Source organism: Corythoichthys intestinalis, chromosome 8, assembly GCF_030265065.1.
Source record: "Corythoichthys intestinalis isolate RoL2023-P3 chromosome 8, ASM3026506v1, whole genome shotgun sequence".
Lineage (NCBI taxonomy): Eukaryota > Metazoa > Chordata > Actinopteri > Syngnathiformes > Syngnathidae > Corythoichthys > Corythoichthys intestinalis.
Window position 1 is genome coordinate 1,798,012 of NC_080402.1, and position 25,920 is coordinate 1,823,931.

The 25,920-nt window shown below is 41.6% G+C and overlaps 2 protein-coding genes across 3 annotated transcripts in view; one reads left to right on the forward strand and one right to left on the reverse strand.

The window, feature by feature from the left end:
- On the forward strand, positions 1-19,437 carry ero1b (endoplasmic reticulum oxidoreductase 1 beta). Of its 2 annotated transcripts, none has more exons than XM_057842493.1 (16): positions 1-440; positions 3,425-3,544; positions 3,607-3,690; positions 3,763-3,804; positions 3,869-3,951; positions 4,035-4,108; positions 4,173-4,293; positions 4,371-4,417; positions 4,521-4,529; positions 4,599-4,625; positions 9,477-9,569; positions 9,629-9,875; positions 9,952-10,021; positions 14,686-14,772; positions 14,833-14,966; positions 16,949-19,436. In XM_057842493.1, the coding sequence occupies exons 1-16, from the start codon at positions 258-260 to the stop codon at positions 17,007-17,009; spliced, it is 1,482 nt and encodes a 493-aa protein (XP_057698476.1). In that variant the 5' UTR covers positions 1-257; the 3' UTR covers positions 17,010-19,436. The 2 variants fall into 2 exon arrangements, with proteins under 2 accessions (XP_057698476.1, XP_057698477.1); XM_057842494.1 differs by lacking the exon at positions 1-440 and adding an exon at positions 494-943 and having other exon boundaries at positions 16,949-19,437.
- tbce (tubulin folding cofactor E) overlaps positions 18,834-25,920 on the reverse strand; it is a 13,285-nt gene continuing 6,198 nt past the window's right edge. The window contains exons 6-17 of the mRNA XM_057842492.1: positions 24,588-24,687; positions 24,424-24,526; positions 24,292-24,368; positions 24,134-24,226; positions 23,860-23,924; positions 23,723-23,787; positions 23,507-23,659; positions 23,151-23,289; positions 19,948-20,016; positions 19,818-19,877; positions 19,659-19,750; positions 18,834-19,595 (exon numbers count right to left, since the gene is read on the reverse strand). Coding sequence (XP_057698475.1) covers positions 19,500-19,595; positions 19,659-19,750; positions 19,818-19,877; positions 19,948-20,016; positions 23,151-23,289; positions 23,507-23,659; positions 23,723-23,787; positions 23,860-23,924; positions 24,134-24,226; positions 24,292-24,368; positions 24,424-24,526; positions 24,588-24,687 — 1,112 coding nt within the window. The 3' untranslated portion in view covers positions 18,834-19,499. The remainder of the gene's footprint in view (positions 19,596-19,658; positions 19,751-19,817; positions 19,878-19,947; positions 20,017-23,150; positions 23,290-23,506; positions 23,660-23,722; positions 23,788-23,859; positions 23,925-24,133; positions 24,227-24,291; positions 24,369-24,423; positions 24,527-24,587; positions 24,688-25,920) is intronic.

Below are 25,920 nucleotides of genomic sequence, written 5' to 3' on the forward strand. Positions count from 1 at the left end.
AAGAGGGACGTCGTTGGTTGGGTTGGTTCTTCCAGTTTGGCTGTGACGTGAAAAGCCGCTGGCCGAAAATGTCCAAGTTGTTTTGGCTTTTTTAAGCGACGAACGCGGTTCCGAGGTGGACCCACATCTCCGCGTCAGGTTCTTTGTACTTTTCCGCCTGACGAAACCACTCGTGCGTGTGTGTCGGTGACGTTAGCTCACGGAAGCTAACGGAGCTCAGGGACGGGACCGGGCTCCTTCTGGCTCCTTTCCCGTCTATGGCACTTGGGAATCGGCCGGCATCTCGGGATACGGCGCTGGGGCTTCCAGGCATGTGGAGAATGACTCTGGAGGCGTCGGGCGTTCTCCTGCTAGCATTCTTGTTGGGGAATCTAGCTTTAGCTTGGTTTCAGAACGACAAGCGCGACACGACCGCCGACGAGCAGAGCTGCTTTTGCCATGCAAGTCACCTTGTTTTGCTTCCTTCTCCTCTCCTCTCCTGTCCTGTCCTATATCGGAACCGGTCACGCAGCGACCTTCTCGAATATTCTCTTTTGACGTCAGCAATAGTTTGACACCAACTAGCGCGCTAGTTTCGCTTCGACAGAACTGAAGGGGCCCTTCTAACCTTTTAAACAATCGAAATCTCTCATTTGTTTGTGTTTTGCGCGATTGATGTGACATGACAAGAGAAGGTGATTTCATCATTTACCTGACGGGATGTTTGCTTGTGTACGGCAAGCGTGGTGGAAGGTGATTGGTTGTGGACCCGCTCGTCCCGCCTCTCCGTGGTGAGCTTTTCGCCGCGATTGGCCGAAGGGAGAGGCGGACTTGGGGGCGGGACTTATTCGGGTTAGGAGCGCACACTTGTTATGCGCAAGAAGAGAAGGAAGAAGAAAAGTGGAAGATGTTGCGAGCTCTTTGCATCTTCCTGCGTTTTATTACGCTCGGCGCATTCGTTCAGGTTAGAGTTAAGAGGTCATTTGCAAATTTTATTCCTTTTTCTGGCGACTTAATGCTGTTTAATGGCTAATCTTGCCTTTTCGCAACATATGCTACAAAGTTCTGGTCGACCCATGTGGGATTTTCCATGCCGATTTCAAATCAATATTTCAGCCGATGGTCCAATCAACTTGATTCTGCTTACAACGGATTGGACGTCTAGCGCCGTCAATGAGACTGAAATGTGAGCATTTAATGTCAGTTATTCCAGCTCATATGGGATAAACTCTTTAAGGGATAGGGCTATTGCAAAATTGACCTTTAACCCTTTTATAGGGCCATTAAACTTTTTGGGGACATTTCAGTAGGCAAGTGACTATTTTTGGTTATTCAAAAAAAAATAATTTTGGCCATTAAAAAAAAACAAAACAAAACATGAATTATCATTGTATTTTCAACACACATTTCATTTATAATTTGTATTAAAGCAACACTAGGTAACTTTTCAACCTTTCTAAAGTATTTTGATAACATGATATGTCAACTGAGACCTCTTTTATATCTTGAGGGGGAGGAGTCTCCGGCATTAATTAAATTTGAGTAGGGTGGCAGGAACCCTGCCACAAAAAAACTGCAAATGTGCTAACTGCTTTACAGCATATGTCACTTCCCGATTTTCCCATTCATTATAAAGACGGAAGTCGATGCTAACGTTTTTACATAAATTCTGCAAAGATGGCAGAGCAACAAGAGACAAAAAGTTTTATCTGAGGAGGAAAAAAAATGGAAGCTACCAGGATACCCAAGAATAAACATTGGCTCGGCTTTTGCTCACTAATGTGACGACCCAAACTGAACTTGTTAGCCACACTAAACAACACGGTTGCTAACCGTCATATGCTATTGTTTAGCCACAACTGGATTAATTACCTTATTACTACTCATCCTTCACACAGCCGCTGGAAATGGAAATCTTATTTAATCCATCTGCAGGCGACCGGGAGATCATGATTTTACAACACTATGCGAGTATGCGGGTGTACGCTGGTCCTAATGGGAAACGCAGTCTTCCTTAAGGCAAAACACTACCGTTTTTGTCCACCGGTGTCGCTAAAATGTACCAAATTTACAAAGCTGCTAAATTGTTTTAAACTTTTTTTTTGACTTTTCATAATGGAGGTGGGCACCTCTGGGTACTTCACGATAAAGTACAATACAAGGCTCACAATAACGATCGAATATGGCCATATAACAATTATCAGGAATTATATAACAATTATCGATACTTGGTTCAGGAAATTATATTAGGATATTCTATTCTTGGCTTCTCTCCCAAGGAGTGGCTGTTCAGCAAAGATGACGCCAAGAGTTCAGGGCAGAATACTCAAAAAGGTCAAAAAGAACCCTAGCGTGTCTGCTTAAGACTTGCAGAAATCACTGGCATAGTCCAATATCTCTGCACACATCAACTATAAGTAAAACTATGGTGTTCATGGGAGGAGTCCACGGAGGAAGCCACAGCTGTCTAAAAAAAAAAAAATTGTTCCTCATTTAATGTTAGCAAAAAGGCACTTGTACACTCCACAGAAGTTTTGGCAAAATATTTTGTGGACTGATGAAGCCAAAGTTAAATTGTTTGGGAGTAACAGACAACTTCATGTGTGGAAGAAAAATGGAACAGCTCACCAACATCAACACCTCATCCCCACCATGAAGCATGGTGGAGGGAGCATCATTATTTGGGGCTGTTTTGCTACCTCACGGACTGGACAACTTGCAATTGTTAACGGAAGAATGAATTCAAAAGTTTTACAGGAAAACCTGAGGCCGTCTGTCAGATAGTTGAAGCTAAAAAAAAAAAAAGGATGGATGCTGCAACAAGACAGTGATCTAAAACACGGAAGTAAATAAACTTCAGAATGGTTTCAGAAGAAGAAAATACATGGTCTGGAGTGGCCAAGTCAAAGTCCAGACTTGAGCACCATTGAGATGCTGTGGTATGACCTAAAGACAGCCATTCATACCAGACATCCCAGGAATCGGACTGAACTACAGCAGTTTTGTAGAGAAGATTAGTCCTGATTGATGTGCCAGACTGATCTGCAGTTACAGGAAGCGTCTGGTTGAAGTTATTGGTGCCAAAGGGGGAGCCACAAAATATTAAATGTGATGGTTCACTTACTTATTTTTCCCCCTTCTGTCATTGTTTGCAACCTAGCCTCATTAAAATATGAAAACCTATAAATGTTTGGGTGGTTTTAGTTAAAGCACTGTTTTGTCATCTGTGTGATTTTGACAAAGCTCAGATCACTTTTGATGGTTTTATGCATATTCGGACACTTTCCATACCACTGTAGATGTCCAATTCATTTAAAGTAGGAGGACTTGCTATCAATGCTCATGTTTCAGCATCATTGATGTCCAATCTGTTTGGATGGGGAGGGGCGAATACATGTTTGTCGTCATGCGTGGCGCATAGGTGATGACCGCATATGTGCCACAGCTGACAGGCGTGCTGGACGACTGCTTCTGCGATGTGGAGAGCATAGACGTCTTCAACAACTTCAAGATATACCCTCGCATTAAGAAGCTAACCGAGAGGGACTACTTCCGCTACTACAAGGTAGGCCCGTCCCGGTCGCCGTGGACGTTCCCAGCTGACGTGCCAGTCGTGTTTTCGCGCAGGTCAACCTGAAGCGAGAGTGTCCCTTCTGGCCGGACGACGGCCACTGCGCCATCAGGGACTGCCACGTGGAGCCCTGTCCAGAGGTCAGAGTTCAAAAGACACGAGCTAGCCAACGTGTCCTCGCCCTCCAATTGAGTATTTTTTAATCGTTACAGAGTCGGGTACCCGCGGGCATCAAATCGGGCAATTATAACAAGGTGAGCGGCCACAAAGACGTAAAAACAGCCTTTTCCATCTTGACGGCTTTAACTTCGCCTCCAGTATTCGCAGGCCGCCAACCAGCCCGGTGATGCCGGAGAGTGTCAGCAGGCGCAAGAGTTGGGAGCCATCAACAGCACGCTCAGGTAACAGAGAAGGGGCGTGGCTTCTTTAGAAATGGTCATTTGTGCATCAAAGTGTTGAAATGTGTATTTCTTTGTTTACGTAGCAATCAGAGCAAAGAGGCGTTTGCTGACTGGGCCAGACACGACGACGCTCAGGATCATTTCTGCGAGCTGGATGGTAAAACCGCACTTTGCCGCCAACTGACGCTAGCCCATCTGACGCGGGCTTCGTCTCGCGGCAGACGAGTCGTCGCCGGACGCCGAGTACGTGGACCTGCAGCTGAACCCGGAACGCTACACGGGATACAAAGGTCCTTCGGCGTGGAGGGTCTGGAACAGCATCTACGAGGAAAACTGTTTCAAGTCGGTGACACCCGACCGCTTTTAAATGGGATGGGCGCTAATGCCGTTTTTTTTTTTTTTTTTCCTACAAATACCAGGCCCAGGTCCGTCTACCGACCTTTGAATCCTTTGGCCCCCAGCAGAGGTGAGGAGCTCGCTGCTTAGCAACGGTCTCCAGGACGTACGATTGGTTGATAGCCGTTTAGCATGTTTCCGTGTAATACTTGGCTTTTGGCTTTCGTTTTCAGGCGATGACGGTGAGTAAGGCTTTGAGCCAGGAGCTTGTCTAGATGACGGACGTACGCTATTGATGACTCTGCTTCCAGGTGAGAGCTTCTACAACTGGCTGGAAGGTAAGCAAAGCCACCTCTCTTATTTTGCCACCATTCATGACTGCCAATTCCAACTCGATCCGGCCGCCCCCCTACTTTCTCAGCAGAGCCGAGAACGAAAAGTGGTATTTGCCATGTGGCAAAATGGATTTTGCCATGAGGCTTTTTTTTTTTTGCCATGTGGCAAAGTGGATTTTGCCATGTGGCACTTTTTTTTCTCCATGTGGAATTTTTTTTACCCATGTAGTATTTTTTTTGCCATGTGGCAAAGTGGATTTTGCCATGTGGCATTTTTTTGGTGCCATGTGGCATTTATTTTTACGATGTGGCATTTTTTCGCCATGTGGCATTTTTTTAGCCATGTGGCATTTTGTTGCCATGTGGCAAAGTGGATTTTACCATGTGGCATTTTTTTGCCATGTGGCATTTTTTGCCATGTGGCATTTTTTGCCATGTGGCAAAGTGGATTTTGCCATGTGGCATTTTTTTTATCCATGTGGCATTTTTTTGCCATGTGGCAAAGTGGATTTTGCCATGTGGCACTTTTTTTTGTTCCATGTGGCATTTTTTTTACCCATGTAGTATTTTTTTGCCATGTGGTAATGTGGGTTTTGCCATGTGGCATTTTTTTTGTGCCATGTGGCATTTTTTTTACCATGTGGCATTTTTTCGCCATGTGGCATTTTTTTTAGCCATGTGGCATTTTGTTGCCATGTGGTAAAGTGGATTTTACCATGTGGCAGTTTTTTGCCATGTGGTATTTTTTTGCCATGTGGCATTTTTTGCCATGTGGCAAAGTGGATTTTTCCATGTGGCATTTTTTTTCCCATGTGGAAGATTTTTAGCCATATGTTGTTTTTTAGTCGTGTTTTTTTTTTTTTTTTTTTTTTGCCATGTGGCATTTTTTTGCCATGTGGCAAAATGGATTTTGCCATGTAGCATTTTTTTAACCATGTGCCAAAATTGATTTTACCTTGTGGCATTTCTTAGCCATGTGGCAAAATGGATTTTGCCATGTGGCAGTTTTTAGCCTTGTGGCATTTTTTTTGCCATGTGGCATTTTTATCTGGCAAAATGGATTTTGCAATGTGACATTTTTTAGCCATTTGGCAAAGAGGATTTTGCCAGATGGCATTTTTAACCATGTTGTAACCATTGTAACCATGTAACCATTTTTTTTAAACCATTTGGCATTTTTTTGCCATGTGACATTTTTTGCCATGTGTGGGAAAATGGATTGTGCCAGGTGGCATTTTTTGCAATCTGGCAAAATGCATTTTGCCATGTGGCATTTTTTTTGCCATGTGGCAAAGTCGATTTTGCTATGTGGCATTTTTTTTAGCCATGTGGCATTTTTTTGGAGGGGTGGGTTGTATGTGGAAAAATGGATTAGCCAGGTGGCATTTTTTTGCGATCTGGCAAAATGGATTTTGCCACATGACAAAAAATAAGCCACAGGGCAAAATCCATTTTGCCACATACCAAATACCACTTTTGGTTCTCGCTGTCCCTCTACTTTCTACTTTAAAAGACTAGACCCAACTTTTTTTTTTTTTTTTTAAACCAAAGGATACAACCACTTTAAATGTTTTTATTTTGAAGTATGAACACATTAGCCGCCATTGACGACAATTGACGTTGTCCATTTCGACAGGGAGGCCCCCCACCAGTCCAATTGGATCAGACGTCTTGTACCTCTTTAAAGACAAAAACTTTACAATTATAATCCCATTAGTGTGGACTATAGATTCTTCTCCTCTTCTGTCTGCCTCATTCCTTTCCGTCCTCTCTTGAGCCCTTACTGTTTGCTGCTTTCTCCTAATAAATAAAACATAATGACTTCCATGTGATACATTATAACTGTTCAACCCATAAGGACACTCAGGTTCCTATTCTCCATGTCTAAGCAGCTATCAATTTCAAATAAATTAAACATCCATCGCTGTCAATGGCAATGAAAGAGTTGAGGGCTACAAGGAACAAAATCATCCACAGGCAAAATATTTCCACTGGTGATTGGTCCAGCGACGGCAAAAAAGACTGATTCAAGTGATGTCAAAGAAAATGGTGAAATTCGACACCGTTTGCTTTCAATATGTGGGCTAGGGAGTCCAATCTGGCCCCCTAGTGGGGTTGTTGTGCCTGACAGTCCCCTTTGTAGCTCAGACACAGTGTAAATGCCCCAAAAGCAACAGGAAGTAACCCAAAAATAAACAGTAATTGACCCGTAAATGTCCAAAAATCAACAGATGACGTGAAAGGTGACCAGTAAATGCCCCAAAATGAACAGGAAGTAACCCAAAATAAACAGTAATTGACCCAGAAATGCAACAAAACCAAAAGTGACCCCTAAATGCACCAAAATTAACAGGAAATGACCCATAAATGCACCAAAATTAACAGGAAATGACCCATAAATGCCCAAAAATTAATAGGAAGTGAGCTATAAATGCAATGCTATAAATGAATATAACAGGAAGCAACCCAAGATAAAGTAATTGACCCCTAAATGCCCCAAGACCAAAATTATTGGACCCCTAAATGCACCCAAATTAACACGAAGTGAGCTATAAATGCCCCAAAATGAACAGGAAGTGACCTGAAGATTCCCCAAAATTAACAGGAAGTGACCCAAAATAGTAATTGACAAGTAAATGTCATAAAACCTAAAGTGACCCCTAAATGAACCAAAATTAACAGGAAGTGAGCTGTAAATGCCCCAAAATCAACAGGAAGCAACCCAAATTAAACAGTAATTGAGCTGTAAATGTCCCAAAATCAACAGGAAGTGACCTGAAAATGCCCCAAAATAAACAGTAATTGACCCAGAAAAGCCCCAAAACCAAAAGTGACCATTAAATTCAACAAAATTAACAGGAAGTGACCTTGGTGTGTCCCAAAATCGACAGGATGTAATTGCAAATTAAACACATTTGACCCAGAAATACTACAAAATCAACAGGAAGCGACCTGTAAATGCCCCAAAATGAACAAGAAGTAACGCAAAATCAACAGTAATTGACCCAGAAATGCCACCAAACCAAAAGTGACCCCTATATGCCCCACAATCAACAGGAAGTGAACCAAAATCAACAGGAAGTGACCTGAAAATGCCCCAAAATAAACAGGAATTGACCCAGACATACAACAAAACCAAAAGTGACCCCTAAATGCACCAAAATTAACAGGAAGTAACCCAAAATTTACAGTAATTGACCCAGAAATACCCCCAAACTAACATTAAGTCAATCCTAAATGCACCAAAATTAACAGGAAGTGACCCATGAATGGCCCAAAATCAATAAGTAACCCAAAATAATTGACCAAGAAAAGCCCCAAAACTAAAAGTGACCCCTAAATGCCCCAAAATAAACAGATGACGTGAAATGCCCTAAAATCAACGGGACGTAACCCAAAATAAACAGTAATTGACCCCTAAATGCCCCAAAATCAACAGGAAGTAACCCAAAATACACGACAATTGACCCAGGAATAGCCCAAAACTAAGTGACCCTTAAATGCACCAAAATGAACAGAAAGTGACCCATAAATGCCCCAAAACCAAAATAAGTGACCGCTAAATGCACCAAAATGAACACGAAGCAACCCAAAATAAATAGTAATTGACCTTGAAAATGTCCCAAAATCAACAGAAAGTATCCCAAAATAAACAGGAATTGACCCAGAAATGCCCAAAAACCAAAAGTGACCGCTAAATGCACTAAAATTAACAGGAAGTAACCCAAAATTAACAGTAATTGACCCAGAAATACTCCCAAACCAAAATTAGGTCAACCCTAAATGCACCAAAATTAACAGGAAGTGACCCATGAATGGACCAAAATCAATAAGTAACCCAAAATAACTGACCCAGAAATGCCTCAAAACTAAGAGACCCCTAAATGCCCCAAAATAAACCGATGACATGACATGCTCCAAAATCAACAGGACGTAACCCAAAATAAGCACTAATTGACCCCTGAATGCCCCAAAACTAAAATAAGGTGACCCCTAAATGCACCAAAATTACCAGGAAGTTACCTATAAATGCCCCAAAATCAACAGGAAGTAACCAAAATACACGACAATTGCCCCAAGAATACCCCAAAACTAAAAGTAACCCTTAAATGCACCAAAATTAACAGGTAGTGACGCATAAATGCCCCAAAACCAAAATTAATTGACCCCTAAATGCACCAAAATGAACAGGAAGTAACCCAAAATAAACAGTAATTGACCTATAAATACCCCAAAATCAATAGGAAGTAACCCAAAATAAAGTAATTGACCCAGAAATGCCCAAAACTACAAGAAAGTGCCCCAAAATCAAAAGGACGTAACCCAAAATAAACAGTAATTGACCCAAAACCAACATTGAGTGACCCCTAAATGCACAAAAATTGCCAGGAAGTTACCTATAAATGCACCAAAATCAACAGGAAGTAACCCAAAATACACAATTGACCCAGGAATACCCCAAAACTAAGTGACCCTTAAATGCCCCAAAATCAATAGGCAGTAATCCAAAATAAAGTAATTGACCCAGAAATGCCCCAAAACTAAAAGTGACCCCTAAATGCCCCAAAATCAACAGGAAGTAACTGAAAATAAACAAGAATTGACCCAGAAATGCTCCAAAAATGAACAGGAAGTAACCCTTAAATGCCCCAAAAGTAACAGGAAGTAACTCAAAATCTCCCAGTCAAAATGGATTGGACGTCTAGAGCAGCCAGTGAGTCAACTTATTTGGCCAAAAATCAACTAGTCCGGCCCAATTGAGATCTAATTGTTGACATTATTTCTCCAAACTGGGGCCGTTGTATGGACTAGACGCTGAAGTCAACGTTGTCTTTCTGGTCCTCTCCTCGGAAGGTTTGTGTTTGGAGAAGCGGGTCTTCTATCGTCTCATCTCGGGCCTCCACAGCAGCATCAACATCCACCTGTGCGCCGAGTACCTGCTGGACGGTAAGGGCGACGCCGCACGGGCGGCTTCGGGAGGCGCTTAACACGCGTTGGCTCCGCAGAGGGCTGGGGCCGACCGGCCTGGGGCCCCAACGTGGAGGAGTTCCGCTCTCGTTTCGACACGGCCGAGACCAAGGGCGAGGGAGCGCGGCGCCTGAAGAACTTGTACTTCCTCTACCTGATGGAGCTGCGCGCCCTCTACAAAGTGGCGGCCTACTTCGAGCGTGCCGTGGTGGACCTGTACACGGGCAACGGGCGCGAGGACGCCGACACCAAAGAGCTGTTGCTGCAAGTCTTCCACGAGATCAAGTGGGCGGACCTTCGCCTCGCCTCGCCTCGGTGCCCCTCGTTCCCGCCTGATTTCCATTCTTCTGCTCCTTTCCAGAATGTTCCCCATGCACTTTGACGAGAAGTCCATGTTCGCCGGACACGAGAAGGAAGCACAAAGCCTCAAGGTATCCAAAAAAAAAAAAAAAACTTCCTGTTCATAATGGGTCACTTCCTGGTGGTTTGGGGGGATTTCGGCTTCACCTCCTGTACATATTGAGTCACTTCCTGTTGATTTTGAGGCACTCTCGGGTCACTTCCTGTTCATATTGGGTCACTTCCTGTTGGCTTTGAGGTATTCCGGGTGTTTCAGGGTGACTTCCTGTTGATTTTGGGTGACTTCCTGTTGATATTGGGTGATTTCGAGGTCACTTCCTGTTGATTTGAGGGAATTTCTGGTTTACGTCCTGTACTTATTGGGTCACTTCCTGTTGATTTTAGAGCATTTCAGGTTCACTTCCGGTCGACATTGGGTCACTTCCTGTTGATTTTGAGGCATTCCAGGGTCACTTCCTGTTCATATTGGGTCAATTTCTGTTGGTTTTGAGGCATTCCAGGGTCACTTCCTGTTGATTTTGGGTTACTTCCTGTTGATTGTGAGGCACTCTAGGGTCACTTCCTGTTCATATTGGGTCACTTCCTGTTGGCTTTGAGCTATTCCAGGCATTTCAGGGTGACTTCCTGTTGATTTTGGGTGACTTCCTGTTGATATTGGGTGATTTTGAGGTCACTTCCTGTTGATTTGAGGGAATTTCTGGTTTACATCCTGTACATATTGGGTCACTTCCTGTTGATATGGGGGTTTCAGGGTCACTTCCTTTAGATATCGGGCCACTTCCTGTTGATTTTAGGGCCTATTTCAGTTCACTTCCTGTTCATATCGGGTCACTTCCTGTTGATTTTGAAGCATTTCGGCTTTATTTCATGTACATATTAGGTCACTTCCTGTTGATTTTGCGGCGTTCCAGGGTCACTTTCTATAGATTTCAGGATTATTTCCTCTTTATACGGGGGGATTTCGAGGTCACTTCCTGTTGATTTGGGGGGATTTCAGGTTCACTTCCTGTAAATATTGGGTCACTTCCTGTTGATTTTGAGGCGTTCCAGGGTCACTTCCTGTTCATATTGGGTCAATTTCTGTTGGTTTTGAGGCTTTCCAGGGTCACTTCCTGTTGATTTTGGGTTACTTCCTGTTGGTTTCGAGGCATTTCAGGGTCACTTCCAGTGGATATGGGATTTCAAAATCACTTCCTGTTGATTTGAGGGAATTTCGTGTTCACTTCCTGTACATATTGGGTCACTTCCTGTTGATATGGGGGTTTCAGGGTCACTTCCTTTAGATATCGGGCCACTTCCTGTTGATTTTGGGGCCTATTTCAGTTCACTTCCTGTTGATTTTGAGGCATTTCGGCTTTATTTCTTGTACATATTTGGTCACTTCCTGTTGATTTTGCAGCGTTTCAGGGTCACTTCCTATAGATTTCAGGATTATTTCCTCTTTATACGGTGGGATTTCGAGGTCACTTCCTGTTGATTTGGGGGGGATTTCAGGTTTACTTCCTGTAAATATTGGGTCACTTCCTGTTGATTTTGAGGTCACGTCCTGTTGATTTAATGGGATTTCGGGTTCACTTCCTGGACATATTGGGTCACTTCCTGTTGATTTTGAGGCATTCCAGGGTCACTTCCTTTTTATATTGGATCACTTCCTATTGATATGGGGTGGTTCTGGGTCATTTCCTGTTGATTTTGGGGGCATTTCGGCCTCACTTCCTGTACATATTGGGTCGATTCTTGTTGATTTTGGGGCATTCCAGGGTCACTTCCTGTTCATATTGGGTCATTTCCTGTTGATTTCGAGGCATTCCAGGGTCACTTCCTATTGATATTGGGAAGCTTCTCTATTAATGTGGGGGGATGTTCGGGGTCAACTCCTGTTGATTGGAGGCATTTTGGCTTCACTTCCTGTACATATTGGGTCGCTTCCTGTTGACTTTGGGGCATTCCAGAGTCACTTCCTGTAGATATTGGGTCACTTCCTGTTGATTTTAGAGCATTTCAGGTTTATTTCCTGTTAATTTTGAGGCATTTTAGGGCCAATTCCTGTAGATATTGGGCCACTTCCTGTTAATTTTATGGCGATTCAGGGTCACTTCCTGTAGATATCAGGTCACTTCCTGTTGATTTTGGGTCACTTACTGTTGATAAGGGGGGGATTTTGAGGTCACTTCCTGTTGATTTGAGGGAACTTTGAGTTCACTTCCTGTACATATTGGGTCACTTCCTGTTGAAATGGGGGGTGGGGGGCTTTGGGGTCTCGTCCTATAAATATCGGGCCAGTTCCTGTTAATTTTGAGGCATTTCAGGGTCATGTAGATATCAGGTCACTTCATGTTGATTTTTAGGGCCTTTTTCGGTTCACTTCCTGTTCATATTGGGTCACTTCTTGTTGATATGGGGGATTTCGAGGTCATTTCCTGTTGATTTTAAAGGGATTGGGTCGTTTCCTATTGGTAGTAGTTCCATATGTATGGTTTCGAGGTCACTTCTTGTAGATATTGGGCCACTTCCTGTTAATTTTGAGGCATTTCAGAGTCACTTCCTGTTGATTTTGGGGCCTTTTTCGGTTCCTGTTCATATTGGGTCGCTTCCTGTTGCCATTGGAGGGTTTGGGGGGTCAATTCCTAAAGACATCAGGTTGATTTAAGGGCATTTCGGGTTGCTTTTCATATTTAGTAGCACCCTGTTGATATGGGGGGTGGTTTGGGGTCACTTCCTGTACATATTGAGTCACTGTTGGTTTCGAGGCATTCCAAGCATTCACTTCCTGTTGTTATGGTGGGATTTCAAGGTCATTTCCTGTTGATTTGAGGGCATTTTGGGTTCACTATGAGGCATTCCAGGTTTACTTCCTATTGATTCTGAGTTACTGAAAAGGAATTGACTCAACTATGTCCAGAAATACATAGGAAGTAGAGGCGTGCGAAATTTCCGATTCTTAGATTATTCGCGATTCGGCCGTGGAAGATTCGAGAACGATTCACAAACATCCAAATTCCGATTATTGAATTAAACCAGGTAAAACAAAAGTAAAACACAGTCAGCGCGGTCTTCGGGACGCAATGAGGAACGGACCGAGAGTAAATATCATGTTCAACTCATGCCGCTATGTCGCTAAAAAAAAACAATCATACCTGACTGCGGCCGACAGCCGCTACAAACCACGCCCGGTTGCTAGTTGCTACAAACGGCTACAGTAGATATCATATATATGTAGAACTAGATGCAAAATGACAGACGACGGCGGTGTTAGAACATGTATTATTGAACAGAGATGAGAAATGACGGACTTGCCGGCGTTAGTAAACAGCCGCCATCATAAAGCAGTAGACTTCTCTAGAAGGCTCTGTTGTAGTGAACCTAATTAACTTTTTATCTAAAATACTCCTAAATTGGCAGAATCTTGTCTTGAATCTATCTTTAAATGATGAAATAGTTTTTAAACTTTGACAAAAGTAGACAGAAGGGAAATAATGGAATAACTGGAGCAATTTTAACAACTGTAACAGTTGATTCACAACATTAAATTAATTGAATGTAGTTTAAAGCTGCTGATACAGAATGGGGACTGGAGTTTTTTCATTTACTGTTATTTTTGTATATTTGTTTACTGGCATATGTTAACTTGATACTGAAATAGTAGTTTGGTTTAGCCTGAGAGTATTTTTGAACAATTTTGGAACTAAGGTACAAACATAAAAAATAAAGGAGGGGGGTGCATTAATAATTGTTTTATAATCAAATCGGAGCCTCTGAATCGTAATCGAATCGTTAGGTGCCCAAAGATTCCCAGCTCTAATAGGAAGTGACTCAAAATCAACAGGACTTCACCTGTAAATGGCCTAAAATGAACAGGAAGTGACCAGTAAAGAGTTTGCCTGGTACACCAGACTCACCGCTGTTCCAGCTATTGAGTCTGGCCACCATTCACGCGGATACAATTTCCAGGGCGGAGCAAGCCACAGCAAGCAGACGGCGGAGTGGACCAATCAGCGACGGGCAGACGTGACGTTAGTAAAATGACGAAGGACTTGCGCGCGGAAGTAAACATACGAAGAGAGCGGAGTTTATTCAACATGGCTAGCGCGAGACAGACTGTTGTCAATGACTCGTTACCGTGGATTGGAACATATTCTCGGCTCTCCCGTTCACCATCTGTGTTGTTGTGGAGACGACTTTCGACGCGCAAGAGTGACGTTGCTCGTTAAGAACACGTCACGCAAATAAACGAATCTGATTTCTCGATTGGTTTTGTACCTGCTCGAGAGGCTTTGTCCCAGACTTGTCTCTCAGTGTTTGAAAAATACGGGGAGAATAGTCTGGCAGAGCCAGGCAGGTAAAGAGTGGCTGTGAATGCTGTGGTTTCAGTGCCATTGACGGCAATAGACGTCTAATCCAGTCAAAATGAATTGGATGTTTAGCGCCGTCAATGGGTGAGGTAACGTATTCTAATTGAAGATTTTGATGCATTGTCACACTCATACTTTCATGCACAAATGAGGATTTTTTTCAACCTCATTGGCAACCCTTGACTTTGTTAGACGTCCAACATATGCAGAAAGTGACCCATAATCGACAAAAAAGTTCAGTACTCAGTCCAAAGGAATTAGTCAACCTAAATAGTGTTATTCCACCACTAGCTCATGCAGAACCTTTCCAAATTGTATTTTCTTATCAATACTTAATACTAATTGGCTAGTTAAAAACACTTCTCCTTATTACTGTATTTTAGGAAGAATTCCGTCTTCACTTCAAGAACATTTCCAGGATCATGGATTGCGTGGGCTGCAGCAAATGTCGACTCTGGGGGAAGCTACAGGTAGAGCGCCGAGCGGTCTCGTCAGCCGTCGGACCGACGCTAACACGCTAATGTCCTCAGACGCAGGGGCTGGGCACGGCGCTGAAGATCTTGTTCTCGGAGAAGCAGATTAAGAAGCTTCCGGAACATTCTCCCTCCAAAGGCTTCCAGCTGACGCGCCAGGAAGTGGTGGCCTTGATCAACGGCTTCGCTCGGTAGGTCTGCCCTTCCTAGCTTAGACGGCCATCTTGAGACAGGATTCTTTCATCCTCCTAACATCTGAGGAGCAGCTTACTTTGTCATTTGACGCCATGTTTACCATTGACTGTCCAATCATGTGTCTCTTAATAACTCCATTAAATCTCTTGAGGTGATTATGCCTTGTAGATGTCCAATCCATTTTAAGTTACTCAACAGATTTTAGGGCGTTGATAGGTCACTTCCTGTTTATTTTGAGTCACTTTTTATTCATTTGGGGACATTTCCGGGTCACTTCCTGTTCAGTAACCTAAAATCAACAGGAAGTGGTCTGTCAATGCCCCAAAATCGACAGGAAGTGAACCCCCAAATGAACACGAAGTAACCCCGAAATCACCCCAAATCAACAGGACCTAATATGAAGTTGACCAAGCATTTAAGCTAGCATACTTTTGCTATGCAAAATAGCCAATTTTTGTAAACATTAGCCTTATAAAGCATTCCAGCTAACTGACTTTTGCTATGCAAGTTAGCCAATTGTTGTAAATATTAGCATTACATAGCATTTAAGCTAGCCTACTTTTGCTTTGCAAGTTAGCCAATTGTTGTAAACATTAGCATTGGGTAGCATTTAAGCTAGCAGAGTTTTGCTATGCAAAATAGCCAACTTTTGTAAACATTAGCATTATAAAGCATTCAAGCTAACTGACTTTTGCTACGCAAGTTATCCAATTGTTTTACACATTAGCAATGTATCGCATTTAAGCTAGCGGACTTTTGCTATGCAAGTTAGACAATTGTTGTAAACATTAGCATTATATAGCATTTAAGCTAGCCTACTTTTGCTATGCAAGTTAGCCAATTGTTGTAAACATTAGCATTGTATAGCATTTAAGCTAACTGATTTTTGCTATGCAAGTTAGCCAATTGTTGTAAACATTAGCATTGTATAGCATTTAAGCTAGCAGTTTTGCTATGCAAAACAGCCAATTTTTGTAAATATTAGCATGATAAAGCATTCAAGCTAACTGACTTTTGCTACGCAAGTTATCCAATTGTTTTACACATTAGCATTGTATCGCATTTAAGCTAGCGGACTTTTGCTATGCAAGTTAGACAATTGTTGTAAACATTAGCATTATATAGCATTTAAGCTAGCCTACTTTTGCTATGCAAGTTAGACAATGGTTGTAAACATTAGCATTGGATAGCATTTAAGCCAGCAGTTTTGCTATGCAAAATTGCCAATTTTTGTAAATATTAGCATTATAAAGCATTTAAGCTAGCCTACTTTTGCTATGCAAGTTAGCCAATTGTTGTAAACATTAGCATTATATAGCATTTAAGCTAGCCTACTTTTGCTATTCAAAATAGCCAATTGTTGTAAAAATTAGCATTGTATAGCATTTAAGCTAGCAGTTTTGCTATGCAAAATAGCCAATTTTTGTAAACATTAGCATTATAAAGCATTCAAGCTAACTGACTTTTGCTACGCAAGTTATCCAATTGTTGTACACATTAGCATTGTATCACATTTAAGCTAGCGGACTTTTGCTATGCAAGTTAATCAATTGTTTTAAACATTAGCATCATATAGCATTTAAGTTAGCAGACTTTTGCTAGGAAGTGAACCCAAAATGCCGTAAAATGCACAGGAAGTAAACCAAAATCAACAGGAAGTGACCAAAAATAATTTTATATTGTAGAATCATTTTCTGACCCATTTATCTTTAACTGATGTATTGCCATCTCGTGAGATCATCGTTATCGTGGGCCTTGTTTCACATCATGAGGTTCCCACCCCTACTTCATTCGCCACCAACCCTCCCGCTTCAAGTGGATGGGACGTACGTCTAGCGCCGTCAGCGGCAGCCAAAGAGATCATAGTTTGGCTGGAGCCAGAGTCTTTCTAAATGGATAATGCAAGCTCTAGAATGTCTCAGTCCTGTCCCAAGATGGCCGCAGCTACCTCTCAGTACCTTGTGTTTGTTTGTTGCAGGTTATCCACCAGCATCCATCAGCTGCACAACTTCCGCCTACTGCTCAAAGAGCGCACGTGACAGGAAGTGACCTGCCCGTTTTGGGGGGCAAACGACGTCACCGCCTTCAACTTGATGACCCAAAATGCGTGTGTGTTGAGCAACTTCCTGTTTGTTTTGTGCGCGTGTGTGTTGTCACCAGACTGCTTCTTTTTGATTTGTACATTAGCACAAATAGAAGACTTGATCGCTGTCCTTTTCATTCTTTTAAGGATGATTTACTTTTGTGGCTGTTTTTGTGCCGCGGACCAAAGAATTGGAAGCTGCCTCATTTGAATTTTGTGTTGTTTGCGTGCCGCTATTTTTGTCTGCTCGAAAACATTAAAGGTTTGAGTTGACTTTTGACGGGCTAGCCGTGGATTTTGTTCTGAAAGGAAGCGCCTCGAGCTTGTTAGGAATATGAAACATACAGTAAGTGATTCATTTGACTTTGGATTCAAATGTCATAGAGGTTTGCATGTTTTGTTTTGTGTGTGTTCAAGGTAATGCAAGAATGATCAGGATATGTAATATTAAACAAGGGGTGATTACATTTTGAGGTCAAAGGTGACAGAGGTTTGCATTTGTGTGTGTGGATGTTTGTGTTCAAGGTAACGTAAGAATGAATGATAAGGATATGTAATATAAAATTAGTTGATTACATTTTGAGGTCAAAGGTCACAGAGGTTAGCATTTCTTTGTGTGTGTGTGGGGGGGGGTGAATGTGTGTGTTCAAGGTAATGCAAGAATGATCAGGATATGTAATATAATACAAGAAGTGATTACATTTTGAGGTCAAAGGTCACAGAGGTTTGCATTTCTTTGTGTGTGTGTGGGGGGGTGAATGTGCGTGTTCAAGGTAATCCAAGAATGATCAGGATATGTAATATCAAAAAATAAAATTATTACTTTTTGAGGTCACAGAGGTTTCCATAGTATTTTTTGTATGTGGATGTTTTTGTGCAAGGTAATGCTAGATTGAATGATCAGGATATTGATTTTGAGGTCAAAGGTCACAGAGGTTTGCATTTTTTTTTTTTTGAGTGCGTGTGGATGTTTGTTTACAATTTCATGAAATGATCAGGATATGTAATATAAAACAAGATGTGATTGCATTTTGAGGTCAGAGGTCACAGGTTTGTATTAAAAGAAATGCAAGAATGAATGATCAGGATATGAAATAGAGTTCATTACATTTAGAGGTCAAAGGTCACTGAGGTTTGCATTTGTGTGTGTGGATGTTGATTATGAGGATATGTAATATAAAATTAGTTGATTACATTTTGAGGTCAAAGGTCACAGAGGTTTGCATTTGTGTGTGTGTGTGTGTGTTTGTGTCAATGTAATGCAAGAATAAATGATAAGGATATGTAATATAAAATTAGTTGATTACATTTTGAGGTCAAAGGTCACAGAGGTTTGCATTTCTTCGTTTGTGTGTGTGTGGGGGGGGGGGGGGGGTGAATGTGTGTGTCCAAGGTAATCCAAGAATGATCAGGATATGTAATATCAAAAAATAAAATTATTACTTTTTGAGGTCACAGAGGTTTCCATAGTATTTTTTGTATCTAGATGCTTTTGTGCAAGGTAGATTGAATTATCAGGATATTGACATTGAAGTCAAAGGTCACAGAGGTTTGCATTTTTGTGTGTGTGTGGATGTTTGTGTTCACATTAATGCAAGAATGATCAGGATATGTAATATAAAACAAGATTTGATTGCATTTTGAAGTCAAAGGTCACAGGTTTGTATTGTTCAAAGAAATGCACGAATGAATGATCAGGATATGTGATATAAAATAAGAGTTCATTACATTTAGAGGTCAAACTTCACAGAGGTTTCCATGGTATTTTTATGTGTGATAGTTTTTGTTCAAGGTAATGCTGGATTGAATGATCAGGATACTGATTTTGAGGTCAAAGGTCACAGAGGTTTGCATTTTTGTGTGTGGATATTTGTGTTCAAGGTAATGCAAGAATGAATGATCAGAATATGTAATGTATAATTAGTTGATTACATTTTGAGGTCACAGAGCTTTGCGTCGTTTTGTGTGTAAGAATGTGTTCAAGGTAATGCAAGAATGATCAGGATATGTAATATAAAACGTGATTTCATTTTGAGGTCAAATGTCACAGTTTTGTATTGTTCAAGGAAATGCAAGAATGAATGCTCAGGACATGTAATATAAAATGAGTTCATTTTGAGGTTAAAGGTCACAGACGTTTGTGTGTTATTATATTCCATTTTGAGGTCAAAGGTCAAATTATTGTTAATATGGGCTAAGGAAATTATTTTTTTTGCAAGTAGCGTGCCTTGGGATTTTTTTGAATAAAAAAAGTGTGCAGAGGATAAGGTTGCAAATATCTGGGATATCATCGGACAACACAACTTTTTTTTGTATCCTCTTATTAAAATCAGGATGATGATGCTCATTTTTGTTCAAATAATAAACCTTTCTTGCCATGGCATTGGGAGTTTATTGTTGTTGTGACATAACATGATCCAGACGGCAACATGGCTTCCGTACGCATTTACGAGCGCCGTACCAGGATGGTGTCTCCGTCCTCCACGTTGTAAAAAAACAAGGTCTTCAGGTCGCCGTCCATGTCGTACTCCGGACCGACGACCTGCGCACACGCCGGAGACAAAGGTAATTGCGGGCACTTGTTTAGGTCAGTGTGAAAACTCACTTTAGCGCTAGTGTAACTCAGCTTGAGGTCGCTGACGGGGACTTTCATGATCCTGGCCAGAAGGCCTTTGACCTTACGGACCTCCATAGTGACTGCAAATGAACAAGTTCATGCGGGAAAAAAAAAAACGATGAGGACGAAGCTCGCTCGCTCACTCACCCGGAAGTTTCTTCACCAGCGGCGTTCGGGACTCCTCGTCCGCAAACACAAAGGTGATCTCTGTGAGGGGAACATTTTTCACACATTTACAACATGAGGTGATATTATGCATGGGAAGGGGGGGGCTTACTTAGCAGCTGATTTTTAAGAGCGAAGGGCTGACGCTTTTTCAGCTCGCCTTCTTCCGGAGCGCCGTACTCTGAAACGTACAAAAATAGGAAGTAACATTCCTATAGATTAGAACGATGACTTGAGTGTCCGAAAAGCCTTCATAAAGTTTAAGCGGACACATTTACACAACTCATAGAAGTTGATAAAAGCATCTACAAACAGGTGAACCCATTTAGGGACCGTATTGACTGCAGTGGACATCTATTTCAAAGTTAGCATTAGCTTTACTCAATCATTGCCAGATTGTCTTGCGCTAGTTAGGAAAATTGATATGGAAAAGCCCTATTGACGGTAGGGGTGCGCCAATACAGTGGGGCATATAAAATCACATGGTCTGATTTTTAAAGAATTTATTGCCAAATTAAAGTGGAAAATAAGTATTAGGTCACCTACAAACAAGCAAGATTCCTGGCTGTCAAAGAGGTCTAACTTCTTCTAACGAGGCTCCACTCGTTCACTGTATTAATGGCACCTGTTTTAACTCATTATCGGTATAAAAGACACCTGTCCACAACCTCGGTCAGTCACACTCCAAACTCCACTATGGCCAAGAACAAAGAGCTGTCGAAGGACACCAGAGACAAAATACTGTTGACCAAATACTTATTTTCCGCTCTAATTTGCAAATAAATTCTTTAAAAATCAAACAATGTGATTTTCTGTTTTTTTTTCCACATTCTGTCTCTCATGGTTGAGGTTTACCCATGTTGACACTTACAGGCCTCTTTAATATTTTCAAGTGGGAGAACTTGCACAATTAGTGGTTGACTAAATACTTATTTGTAGAGCTGGGAATCTTTGGGCACCTAACGATTCGATTACGATTCAGAGGCTCCGATTCGATTATAAAACGATTATTGATGCACCCCCCTCCTTTTTTTTTTTTTTTTTTTTTTTTTTAAATGTTTTGTACATTAGTTCCAAATTTGTTCAAAAATACTCTCAGGCTATGCCACACTACTATTTCAGTATCAAGTTAACATATAGCAGTAAACAAATAAACAAAAATAACATTAAATAAAAAACTCCAGTCCCCATTCTGTATCAGCAGCTTTAAACTACATTCAATTAATTTAATGTTGTGAATCAACCGTTAAATTTGTTAAAATTGCTCCCGTTATTCCATGATTTCCCTTTTGTCTACTTTCGACATGTGAAAGTTTTAAAACTATTTTAAAGATGGATTCAATTCAATATTTTACCGATTTAGGAGTATTTTAGATAAAAAGTTAATTAGGTTTGCTTGGAAGGTTCGCTACAACAGCCTTGCAGGGAAGTGTACTGCTTTAAGATGGCGGCCGTTGATAACGCCCGCATCTAGCTTTTTGTAGATGTGCTGCTAACACTACCAAATCTATAATGCATCTAGTCCTATATAAATTATATCCACCGTAACATTATATGGATGTACTTTGAAGCAGCTTTTCGGCAGCAGTCAGGTATGTTGTTGTGTTTTTTTATCTCGTTGCATGAGTTGAGCTAGAGTACAATGAGTTGAGTTGAGCATTGGCATTACCCGAGGGGCCGGGTAATGGGAAGCATGATGTATAGCTACTCTCGCTCCGTTCTGTCCCGAAGACCGCGCGGCGCGCTGAGTGTTGTGTACTTCCGTTTTACTTCGCGTATTTCAATAATCGGAATTTGGATGTTTGTGAATCGTTCTCGAATCTTCCACGGCCGAATCGTGATATAATCTAAGAATCAGAAATTTTGCACACCTCTACTTATTTGCCCCACTGTATTTGGGTTACTTCCTTTTCAGTAACACAAAATTAGAGCTGAAACAAATACTCGAGCAACTCCAGTAACTCGAGTTTAAAAACTGATCCGAATAATTTTATTCGCCTCGAGGAATCGTTTAATTTTGATTTTTGTAAGCATCACGTTTTGCCCGGACTACTTTTAATGCGGGACAACGCGCTGACGTCACGTGCGTAGAGGAAGCAATGAAAAAAAAAAAAACCTTACTGCAGCTGACAGCCGCTACAAACTACACCGACGTTGCTAAAAACTACGCCCACATGATGCTAGTGTGGTAACAGGTAGTGTCCGATGCGTCTCATAGATATCGCATGCATTTAGGACTAAATGCGAAATGACAGACTCGGCCGCATCTGGGCAGCGTTAGTAAACAGCCGCCATCTTTAAGCAGTAGACTTCTCGGCGCTAATAAATATAACGTTACTGTCACTCGCTCACATAACGTTAGCCCTTAGGAGGGCTAGGTTTCTATTGATTATGACCACTTTCGATGCGTGGCTAATGAGTCTTACATACAGGCTTTATTTAATCTGTAAAAACACAGCCCTTTAGAGTGATGAGGGTGTAAAATTAAAACATAATAAAGCTAACTGTCAGTTTTAGCTCAGTAGTCATTGCTGAATAAAACACCAAGTAGCACTGGTCCCTAATGTGCTCCAATACAGCAAGTATCATACATTTATTTTCAACACTGCAAAAACTCAAAATCCTATCAGTACTTACAGTTTAGACTAACTTAAAACTTTACTAGAACTTAAAAATAGCTTGACACAAATGAAAATTCAATTGAAACACGGGGGAAAAACACGTAGCTTTCAAGTGATGTGTGTTATCAAGCGCAATTACATTTTTAGGTAAGAAATATGTTTTTTTTTTTTTTTTTATAAGATCTAGAAGTTTTTTGAGTGAAAGCAGTGAATTTTTTTTCTAGTCACATCTGTGATGCAATTGTTGGCTGTTTTCAACAATGTACATCGAAAATAAAGACATTGATTGACTGAAAATGGTTCAATATTGGATTAAATGTCTTTTTTTCCTCATGTATATTTATAATTGCTCTTTACCTAAAAAAAATGTTTTATCCGATTACTTGTTTAATCGATAGAATTTTCAGTCGATTACTCGATTACTAAAATATTCGATAGCTGCAGCCCTATTAGTAACGCATCGTAACGCACATTGTCTCGTTGCCGAAATGGTGACAAAATCCGGAGGAAAAAAAAACGTAATGCACGAAAAACGTACAGATTTTGAACATACGGCGTACACATTTAAAAATCAGTGCTCACTTTACGCCAAAACCGTACAACTTGACAGGTATGTGTACCGCAAATCTTATCGTGAGCTACCCAGATGTCCCCGCCCCTAATGGACGACCGTTCCAATCCAATCATTTCTTACTGTCCACCAGGGCGCTGTAACGAGGATGGCGATTGGAAAACTCCCGGCGGGATGGACTCCGCGCCACGGACTGCATCCATTCCTCTCCGAACATCTTGAGGTAGTCGCATTCCGCACCCTTCCGCTCCTGCAGGGTCACCTGTAACCACACGTCAAATTCAAATTCTTTTTCCTCTATATTGCCTCACTTATTGTCAGTTTTTCATGTGGATAACTTCATTGGTTATTGTTACAACATACAGTAGATAATGGTCATGTCATGAGAACATTAAAAGGCGTATGCTTTCAATAAATGTGATGGGATCTGGAGCCAAAAACTGGCATCAGCGCAACACTAAACCTGAACTTGGGCGTACCTCGGTTCCATTGAGGATGCAAAGGTGTGGTAGTTTGGCGATGAGCATCTGATTGGCCGTCTTAGGGTTGCGGTCATCGCTGACTAAGAAGTTCCCGCGACACCAAAGCTGGCGAAGCGACGGCAGCTTGCCCAGCTCGTCGATCACGCGCCACTGAACGGGAGAAGAGCGCCGCGTTAGCCGCATTACCGATCGGCCAGGAAGGTGACTTCTAACCTCGGAGATGCGGTTGCAGCTCAAGTTGAGATTCTCCAGCGACGCGAACGACGATGTCTCCGCTCCTGACCAAAACGGAGGCAAGAGCGTGTGGAAAGGACGTCGGGAAGGTGTCCCCGAGCGACACGCGGACTTACCTGGCGCGGCGTCAGGGAAGCGGATGTCACAGAAGTCTGTGTCAGTCATGATTAAATGCTGTAGTCTGTGAAAACAAGAACATTCACAGCACAAGACATGGGTCTTCGCAAATCATATCGTATCATGAGCAAGCCAGAGGTTCCCACATCTAACTCATAGTGTTAGCATAGCATTTGCGTTCACATTAGCATTTAGCGTGGCGAGCGTCATCTGAAACTCTCAAACAATTTGGGTTGTGAACAGAACAGAAAAGGGGTGTGTTAACGAACTGACCTAGGCAGATGGGCCAGGTTGAGCAAGCTGTCCTGCTGCAGAGGGTTTTTGGACAGGTCGAGACACCTGAGCTCTCCGAAGACGCCCTCGGGCCTGAAACAGAGATCAAAAGTTAGCCGAAGCACGCCCGTTGTCGGTCATTTCTCTTTTGGCTCCACCTGTGCAAGCGCGTAATGTCGTTGTCCTCCACGATGAGCTCCTCCAGGTGCGGCCACATGGGGGCGCACTCCAGGACCTGGCCGTACATAACGTTAAGAGCCTTTCCACGGACGCCTCGCCTCGGTTCCTACCTGCGTCCACGTCAGCCGGCAGCTCATGAGGGTCAAGACCCGGAGGTTATTGAAAGCCCCTCGGTGCGCCGCGATCTCCGAGGGTAAACGCAGTCGGTTGAAACTGCCGGAAGAGGTCACAGTTCACAAAGAGGGCCGAGCGAGGGGAAACTCCGGACTCCGACCTGAGATGAAGACCTTCCAAATGCTCCAGCTGCCGAGCCACGGCGGCCACGTCGTCCCAGCCGCACAGCAGGGAGCCGCTCAGGTTCAACCAGCGCACATCTGGACAAAGTGTTAAGAACTACAAATCTGCTCAACGATCTTCTTCTGCCTAAGATGCACCCTCCCTCTTCCCAGTAATGACTTTATCACTATTACACATCTAATCCATTTGAAGCACATCAAATTTATTGCTGTCAATCAGGCATTACACAGCATTTAAGCTAGCAGACTTTTGCTATGCAAAATAGCCAACTGCTATAAACATTAGCATTATATAGCATTTAAGATAGCAAACGTTTGTTATGCAAAATAGCCAATTGTTGTAAACATTAGCATTGTATAGCATTTAAACTAGAGGACTTTTGCTTTGCAAAATAATTTTGTAAACATTAGCATTGTAAACATTAGCACTATATAGCATACAAGCTAGCAGACTTTTGCTATCCAAAATTGTCAATTGTTGTCAACATTAGCATTATTTAGCATAAACATTTAAGCTAGCAGCCAAATGTTGTAAACTTTAGCATCATATAGCATTTAAGCTAGCAGACTTTTGCTATGCAAGTTTGTCAATTGTTGTAAACATTAGCATTATATAACATTTAAGCTAGCAGACTTTTGCTCTGCAAAATAGCAAATTTTTGTAACCATTAGCATTGTATAGCATTTAAGCTAGCGGACATTTGCTTTGCAAAATAATTTTGTAAACATTAGCATTGTAAACATTAGCATTATATAGCATTCAAGCTAGCAGACTTTTGCTATGCAAAATAGCCAATTGTTGTAAACATTAGTATTATTTAGCATATAAGATAGCAAACGTTTGCTATGCAAGTTAGCCAATTGTTGTAAACATTAGCATTATAAAGCGTTTAAGCTAGCAGAGTTTTGCTATGCAAGTTAGTCAATTGTTGTAAATATTAGCATTATATAGCATTTAAGTTAGCAAACTTTTGCTCTGCAAAATAGCCAATTTTGTAAACATTAGCATTATAAAGCATTTAAGCTAGCGGACATTTATATTGTGATTTTGTAAACATTAGCATTGTAAACATTAGCACTATATAGCATACAAGCTAGCAGACTTTTGCTATCCAAAATTGTCAGTTGTTGTAAACATTAGCATTATTTAGAATATAAGATAGCAAAAATTTACTGTGCAAGTCAGTCAATTTTTGTAAACATTAGCATGATATAGCATTTAAGCTTGCGAACTTTTGTTATGCCAAGTTTGTCAATTGTTGTAAACGTTAACATGATATAACCTTTAAGCTAGCAGACTTTTGCTATGCA

Coding starts and splice junctions, on each gene's coding strand:
- ero1b (XM_057842493.1), top strand. CDS start 258: ATGGCACTTGGGAATCGGCCGGCATCTCGGGATACGGCGCTGGGGCTT. Junction 441..3,424: donor AGCAGAGCTGCTTTTGCCAT/GCAAGTCACCTT, acceptor TATGTGCCACAG/CTGACAGGCGTGCTGGACGA. Junction 14,773..14,832: donor GACTCTGGGGGAAGCTACAG/GTAGAGCGCCGA, acceptor TAATGTCCTCAG/ACGCAGGGGCTGGGCACGGC.